This window comes from Hyalella azteca, unplaced genomic scaffold, assembly GCF_000764305.2.
Source record: "Hyalella azteca isolate HAZT.00-mixed unplaced genomic scaffold, Hazt_2.0.2 contig3387, whole genome shotgun sequence".
Taxonomy (NCBI): Eukaryota; Metazoa; Arthropoda; class Malacostraca; order Amphipoda; family Hyalellidae; genus Hyalella; species Hyalella azteca.
In genome coordinates this window covers 60236-68739 of record NW_025933637.1, presented here as the reverse complement: position 1 = coordinate 68739, position 8504 = coordinate 60236, and the positions used below count along the sequence as shown (strand labels likewise).

The window sequence follows — 8504 nt, the reverse complement described above, 5'->3', positions numbered from 1 at the left end:
CAATATTGTGTCGAACTTTGCAAGAGCTTCCCCAGTAACAACTGTCGTAAGATATGGCAAAAATCATAAAAAAGTAGCAAATGTGACGTGCCCAGACATTATCCAAAAATATAACAAATGCATGGGAGGCGTTGACCTGGCTGATCGTCTTAAGCGCTTTATAGAATCTCTCTGCGATGTAAGAAGTTCTATATGCGACTTGTATTCCATATGTTCGATATGTCAATAATAAATTCCTGGAAACTATACAAAAGAGATGCTGAACTTTTGAACCTTCAGAAAAAGGATATTCTACCTCTGGCCCACTTCAAATTATTGGGTGCTAGTGCACTAACAACGAAGGGTAAAGCAACACCAGCAAAACGTGGAAGGCCATCAATATCTGAAGGTCAGAGTTCAACCGCCAATAAGCGTCCTCGTTCTGGTCCCTCGAACATTGTCCGTTTCGACCGAATTGGTCACTTTCCTGTTTTAGAAAAAAACAGAAACAGGTGCAAAAACGACAAATGTACCGGTAAAACTAGATTTGCATGCAAGAAATGCAAGGTAAATCTTTGCATAACAGTGTCTTCTAACTGCTTCGCCGCCTACCATCGAGAGTGAACCTATCGAACTGAACTTCGTAACAACGTGAATAAAAAGGACGGTATATTTTTCAAGTCAGAGAATCTCGATACAGTACATTTTTGTATTTACCTCATTGTTTTTCCTTGCTCATTTATAAAAATCTAGTTCATATCATAATATACTACCTTATGTTTGTCTTTAAGACTGTATGTCAAGCTTCCTTATGAGTGACACGTATACTATTGCATTAATCTTGTGACTGTGGGAGCGCAGCCGTGCACCACCAATTTTGTGCACCAATAAGCCCTGAATCGAACGCCTTGGATCTCTCCGGACCTACACCAATCAGTCGTGCACCACAGTCGTGCACCACTCGGCTTTGTCCTCTTCCGGCCTTGACCACCACCTGCCGTGCACCACAAGGCCGCGGATCGAATATGACTTCCAGACATCGTTAAATTACGTAATTTTACGTTCACCGCATCTGAGGTTAGGTTTCAGATAGCATAGTTCTGTTCCAAAATTTATCGTCCTTCGACAAGTGGCCGTTCGACCGAGGGCTGGTTCGACCCACGGTCTGGATACGGACGGCTTGAAGTGTTGAAGGCTACGTTCCGGAAGGCAGGAATCATGATGGTCCATTACATCCAGGGCAGTGGTGGTCTTCGGCAGGCGACCCACTAATGTTCCCCTGTGTGACATGTTATATATTTTTCATTATATATTGAAATGAAAAATTATATAGATATGATCTTATTGCATCAAAAATAACACTTTAAAAAGAATAAAAAATTAATTTTTGAGAAAATCTTATTTTAGGCAGTAGAGGACTAAGGAGGGTTTTCCGCCGACTGAGTGTCACAAACAATACATGTTTTCTTTGAATTCATTTATAAACCATTTCAAATGTTAAATTTTCTGCCGATTCCAAAGACTAATGATATATTAGTTTGAATACTTTATAGGGAGACTGCTCTCACAGAGAAGAAATGTCATAACAGTGGAATGATGCGAGCCCTTCCATATGTTTTAAAATAACCGAGTAGACAACTCGAAGCTGACGGACAACTCGCGAGATTTCACGGGCTCTTTGGTAGACATGTTTTCGGCTGAAGTACTTCTTTTTAAAAGTTATTGCAATTTACTTTAAACGTTTTTAGTATCAAACCAACTCACTATTCTATTCATTACTTCGAGTTTCGCAGCATTCAGTGTCTATAGTTCATTGAGAAACAGAATTTCACATCTAACCGTCTCATTTTCACATCTCAATCCTGCTTCGCTTACAGGACAAACCCGTTAGCGTGCACAAGCTTTCCCCTTGATTCATATAATTCTACATAATGATGGATCCATCCTCAATTCCTCCGAAATTTTTCTGGTCACGAGCATGACTTAGCTGCCTGGTCTGTTCATAAAGGTGGTGATTATCTCAGCTGCTCCCTTGAAGCCTCCCTGATAGCATCGTTGAAGCTCCGAGTATGAACATCTTCAAAAACAGACTAGACGAAGCTATGCAGGAGCATATCTTCAGTCTTAAAATGCCTAGCAAATTACGGACCAGGCAATAAGTCCAAACGAAGCTATGCAGGAGCATATGTTCAGTCTTAAAATGCCTAGCAAATTACGGACCAGGCAATAAGTCCAAACGAAGCTATGCAGGAGCATATGTTCAGTCTTAAAATGCCTAACAAATTACGGATCAGGCAATAAGTAAGATCGGGTTCCAAAGGCCGGATCCCTTGTGAATCAAGTCACGAAAAGTTCAAGAATCGGCAACAGGCCATGGGCCTATTTCTTCAACGCCGACACTTCTATTCTATTCTTTTCAAAGCAAGTGTCAGGCGATTACTTTCATATCCATCAAGATTAGGCGTCAGGTAAAAATACTAAGGATCACTTTACTGTAACGCAGCATGGCCCGAGTTGTCTGTCGCATGAATATTTGTTCCTTCTCTAGTCGACTCACTTAGTGTTTTATTTTGTCATATACTTTGCAAAATAATTTTTTAAAGATTGTGCCTCTGTAAAATAAATTAATTTTTTTCTAAGCAATGTTTGTGTGAATTCTCATTCTTCGACAGTTTACCAGGTTATTGTATTCATATCACAAATGTCTAAAAGAATATTCCGGGAACGCGTGCATTTTGTTTAAATCCGTTTCATAAATTGCACATAGTTTGCTCGTTCCACAGCCATGTGATGCCTCGCTTCTTTGCTTTAAGATGGCAATTTTTCTGTGCAATATCTTTCTTTATTTCCGTGCTCTTCATGGAACAATGCGAAGTAACAAATCTTCGGAATATCGCAACATTTTGGAATTTTTCTATTATAAGCCCCAAGTCTCCTCCATTTTCTGAGGTGCTAGGCAAAAATTTTGACCTGCCAAATCATGTGGACAAAAATGAATTAGACGTGAAGATCTCCATGAAAGATCATTCAAATACAACAGAAAACCTAGATCTTGCAAGTTACCGCACGACGAGACAAGCTTCAAAGCTTTCCACCACAACAGCAATTGATGTCTCAGAGTCTCCTGAAACGCTACCTTGGTGGGAACGAGTCAACGTCACAGACTGTAACGAACTCAACAGCTTCAAGTACAAGAACGCGAGGAAATTTCTTCCAAGCACTCATAACATCAGTAATTTCAAGCCGATTATAGGCCACTGTGGATACAGAGCGTCACTCCTAGGCGACGATCAGAAAGTTATTTCTTACTCTGTTTACGGTAACGATTCAGACTACTTCTATGGGATATCGTTTATAATGGAAGATGCTAGAATACTGTATCCGGGTTGGAATATCCGCATTCACACACTCCCTAAAGAACACTACTCCTTTTTCTGTCCTCTGTTGATGAAGTATCCCAACTTGGCCTTGTGTGATGCTGAGAACCTGCCTGAGCCTCTGGGTGACGTGTCGATGTTGAACCCAATGCTGTGGCGCTCGTCACCCATGGGGGACCCGCAGGTCGAGCGGTTCATCGTCAGGGACTCGGACGCCAAGGTAAACGCTTATGTTTGTGATAAATTTATACATTGATATCAAAACATTTACCACATACTCATACATACCATGTTTCAATATTCACTGTTCAGAGTTTACACACCTAAACCGACACGTCCATCTTTTCTTCAGTTGAGTAAGAGAGAAGCGGCGGCCGTGGAGCAGTGGATATCATATCGGAAGCCGCTGCATTTATTGAGAGACCATCCCGCGCACACCGCACCCATCATGGGTGGCATGTTCGGCATCTGGCAACCTCCTCCAATGCTGAAAATATTTGAGAAAATTCGTCAACGCCTTTTTGTCCGAAACTTGAACGACGATCAATACAATTTAGCGGTGAGGCATATTTCAATATTTTTGATCATTATGAAATTAAAATACATGTCACCATCACTAATAGTAATCACCATAATCAGGCTCTATGTTCTGCTTGGCTAGACGGTTCCTCTTTTTTTTCTTTGCTGTAGGTAGCCAACATCAACTGGCTGACAAATCTGCTACACGTACAATATTATTTCATTTTGAAATTACTTATTTTATTGCATTTGAAGAGGGCAACCCTTGCCCGGAAGGTGTCCGACGACGGTGCCGAGACTGCTTCCACAGGATGATGGTTCTATTCGTATATGGTTCTGCAGAAAAATGTCAACCGGCGGTATTTAGTTCTGCTGACAAGGGCGACATGGTGTTCCTTGTGTTCTACATTTAGCAGCTGACGGTGCGGAGGTGGCTTGTGTTAACGCTGGCTAGGTTGTTGTTGATCTTAGTTTTGCCTGATGTAACCCAGGATATGGGCTTCAATTAATACCTCAACGTTGTTTGTGGTCCATTGAATCAAATTCCATGCTTGCTAAGTCAGTTTACCGATAGCAATATGATGCCAATATCATATTATTAAATTCGGTACTCTTTTGTTTTGGAACGGCTAAATTGAAGTTCGGTTGTTGATACGAGAAGTTTCTTTACGGACTTCATTCTAAAATTCTTCACTTATGATCATGGTGAGATTCTCTAAAAAAATAACGATTATCTTAATCTCTATGAAGCTGTACTTCTTACTCATTAGTTAAAAATTTGTGTACCGCAATCGTTCCATTTGTCCTCTGGCCTATTTTAATGCCTGAATTTGTGACGCATTTGTTATCTCAGCAAAGTTGTGTTTAATTGTAGACTTGTTTCAGAGCCAATTTTTATAATTCATTTTTTACGATCAGAGGGCGATGCCAGCAGGCCTCCTTCTGCATCACTCGGTACAGCACAGCAGCTATCAATGCCGGTTGCTGGGGAAAGCTTTACCCTTCCCGACCCAGCGGCAGGACGGCATCTTCGTCGGCAACGCGATGTAAGAACCTCCCATAGCTATAAGCATGGTTATAATAAGCAAGAATAAGCTTGCTTATAATAGAATAAGCAAGCACCTCCCATAGCATTAATTCAACCATGGCTATAAGGACCGATATGCTAGTGTTGCTAGCACAACTGGGCACCTGATAAAATCAATAGAATTTATTTAAAAATGTATCCAAATTATTTTCTTATGTTTAAAGCGACAAATCAAATCTTGGTCTGCATTCTAATTTATCTTATCCTATAGTGTTTTTTTCTATCGGTTAGAGAATTAATTGCCTGTTGCCCTTTTCACGTGAATAAGTTTACTGTTAAAAGAATTCGCAGAAAATTACTTTATGTGTTATGTGAATGTTTACAGTCAGCGACTAGATTCATATTTCAATGTAAGATTCGTCACAATTTTATATTCAATCCACCATTCAGAAACAATGTGGACCATCACGGACAATAAGTATTCTTCTTTTACAATGCTTTTGACTGCGTGATCAAACCTCATGCGAGTGTAGCTGAGAGAGGCATGTCTTTCCACCGTTATTGCAATTTACTTTAAACGTTATATACTGGAACAAACATGTAGGTCTGATTGTGTGACCTTAAATGACCTAACCCTGTTTCAATAATAATAACTTCTTTAATTATGATTTAGTTATATATTGTATCAAACATTTAGGTGTGATTGTGTGACCTTAAATTACCTAACCCTGTTTTAATCATATAACTTGTTTGATTATGATTTATTTCAGACCAATCCACAATTTCAGTACGAAAAGTTTCACTGTCGTGCAGGTACAAATCTCAGTACCGCAATGTCACATCCATCATGCCGAGATGCCCGGTGGCCTGTAGGCCTCCTGAACACCAGGACTGGCTGTACTGCTGACACGTTAATTCCTTCCAGATGTGCAACCATCAAAAATTCATCATATCAAAGGGGAAAATAAATTTCTCTTATCAAGATTTCGAGATGTGCAACTATCAAAAATTCATCATATAAAAGGGAAAAATAAGGTTCTCTTATCAAGATTTCGAGATGTGCAACTATCAAAAATTCATCATATCAAAGGGGAAAATAAATTTCTCTTATCAAGATTTTCGAGAGTGTACTTTGTCAAATCACTTGATAGGTATTGATGTTGAAGAAAAAAAAATACAATATTGAACTTTTTATACAGATCAGTAAACACGATTGTATGTATGGAAATTATCACCACAAATGCACGCTTCTTTTTTCTATTGAAATGAACCTATTTCAAATGAATTAAATTAAAATATTTTCTTGCAAACCATGGCATTTGTGTGATCCCTTTTGCATTCTTCTCAGCAATTCATTCAAAGTCGTAAGCTTAGTAATCCATGTCAAGTAAAAAATTAATTACTATCTCTGTCAAAATATTGGCGTAATCATAATTCAATAAAAATCTTTGCATTATATTAACCGTTACAATTTTTTGGAATGTTTAAATAGTAAATAAAATTCTGAAATGCATAAGCTGCCAAGAAAGAGAGAGAAGCTTTGCCGAATTGGAACTAAATTCTCCTATGTCCTGCATGGCTTCCACACGTCATTTGTTCAGTGTGCGACCTGAACATTCTATGTACCTTACCTATCCGGTTATTTGCAGTGCCTACTAGTTCTACAACCAAAGGCGGTTGTTTTGATCTTAACCACCAAATTTCAGAAATTATATTGTAATAAAGCAGGTTAAAGTTTTAACGGGCGTTGTTTAGACCGTTGGGTATCGAGTAGCCAGTTAATCAGTCATGCCCAAAAGTTCTCTCCTGTGGACTGTTTGAATCACTTAAGACAATTGTTTTGCGAACGATGTAATAAAAATATTCGAAACATTTTTTGAAGAAAGAAAGTGTATGAAGAATTCACAAGTATTTTATAAATGCTACGGACAGCAGCTTAGAATGTAGGGAAAATGTATTTGCTATTCTAAGCTCTCCAGCTCCAAAACAATTGCGCCGTTATCTTTTCCACAGAGTGCACGGCACATAACATAACATAGTGATGTCGGCGCTGAAGTGTAGGCCTGATGTGGCCTGTCGCCGATTCTTGATCTCTTCGTGACTTGTTGACAGAAGATCTAATATCGTGTCATTTGACCGGATCTTTTCATGACTGACGATAGTTTGAAGTAGCTACTAGACTTCCACCGGGTTCGATAAGGAGCTAGGCCTTTCTAAATCTGAACATATATTTTTCCATTGCTTTATCTAGTCTGTTCTTGAATGCGTTCATACTTGGAGCGCCAACATGACAACAATTTGCATGGCGCATGATGACAACGTTTACAACAATTTATTATTGAAAAGCCTGCCTAGGTATGCTAGCCGAGCCACGTGCTGATCGTCTCCCTGATTGCACAGCAAGGAGAAGCTTTAAGTGAGAAAGCTCATTGTCTTAAAGTGGGAAAGCTCATATATCAAAACTTCATTGCTACGCAATTAACTTTGAAGACATTGGCAACCTAAACCGGAAATCTTCGCATAGTATGACTCATAAGTTGCTTTCTGCAGGTAGACTGCCTGTGCTCACTGTGAACAACGAGACTGCAGAAGGCAAATGCTGGATTAACGCAGCGTGCGCTTGGCTCCTTTCACGCAAAGAAGAAATCAGATGTTTTACTAGTTTCCGCCATTCTTCATGCTGCATCAAACGTTACGTCAGCAAAAGAAAAGGAAGGCAGCTACGAACAGTGGCTACTGCAGAAGGCTAAAGTTTGAACAGTAGCAGTCGACAATTAATCCAGTTCGGAGAACCATAATCGAGGTTCTACCAACATGATTGACAAAATAAGCTTGAAAGTCATCGACGAATCTGAGTCAAGCCCAACTGAAAATGTGCTTATTCCTCACATACAAAGTCTTACTTCTCTCTTAAAAACCTGCAGAGCTATTCCATTCCAAGACTTGCTCCAGAAAACTCGTATGACCAAGCCGACACGAAGCCTACGTATCGCAATTGCTGGGGTGATTCATGGTTAATTTTAGCTTTAATGATAATACAAAAATTAAAAATTCGCAACCTGTGTGGCCTGCACCAAACTCTACGTTTCATAAACCAACTTTAACAAAACCATAAAAAGATTACGTTCGACCACAAATACGCTTCAATTGTTTCCCGATATGCGCAGAGTTTGTTTACGTTGAACATTAGAATAGAAAACGCTAGTCCCAAATCAAATTACACCGCTGAAACGAAGTTCTCAATGATGCATGGGAGGGCATTACAGGAGCCTAGCACAAAAGACACAAAAAATTGAGCAACTGACTTATAGAGTGAAGCCACTGACTTAAAGAGTGCGTGTAGGCCACGCTAGCTCACCTCAAAACGCTGAAATTCTCCATATAGATACATGCATAACGCCATAATATTGCACCTTATCAAAGTGCTAAAGTCTTCAAAGGACGATTATATTTCCACTGCACATCGTTTTCCTGTTATTTGTGTATTTAAAACTATCTGGAGAAAGTCTAACTACCTGTGAACCCTGAATTTCTGAAACAATCTTTACACCAGTGCGTTGCCCTATTGAGTAAATAATGAAGTTACTCCTACGACATTTTCT

The 8504-nt window shown here is 39.4% G+C and overlaps 1 protein-coding gene across 1 annotated transcript; it reads left to right on the top strand.

Moving 5' to 3' along the window:
- The first annotated feature begins 2593 nt into the window (after positions 1–2593).
- Positions 2594–6163, top strand: LOC108670253. The gene is made up of 4 exons (XM_018157713.2): positions 2594–3576; positions 3709–3915; positions 4794–4921; positions 5716–6163. The coding sequence occupies exons 1-4, from the start codon at positions 2770–2772 to the stop codon at positions 5807–5809; spliced, it is 1236 nt and encodes a 411-aa protein (XP_018013202.1). The 5' UTR covers positions 2594–2769; the 3' UTR covers positions 5810–6163.
- Positions 6164–8504: the final 2341 nt, after the last annotated feature.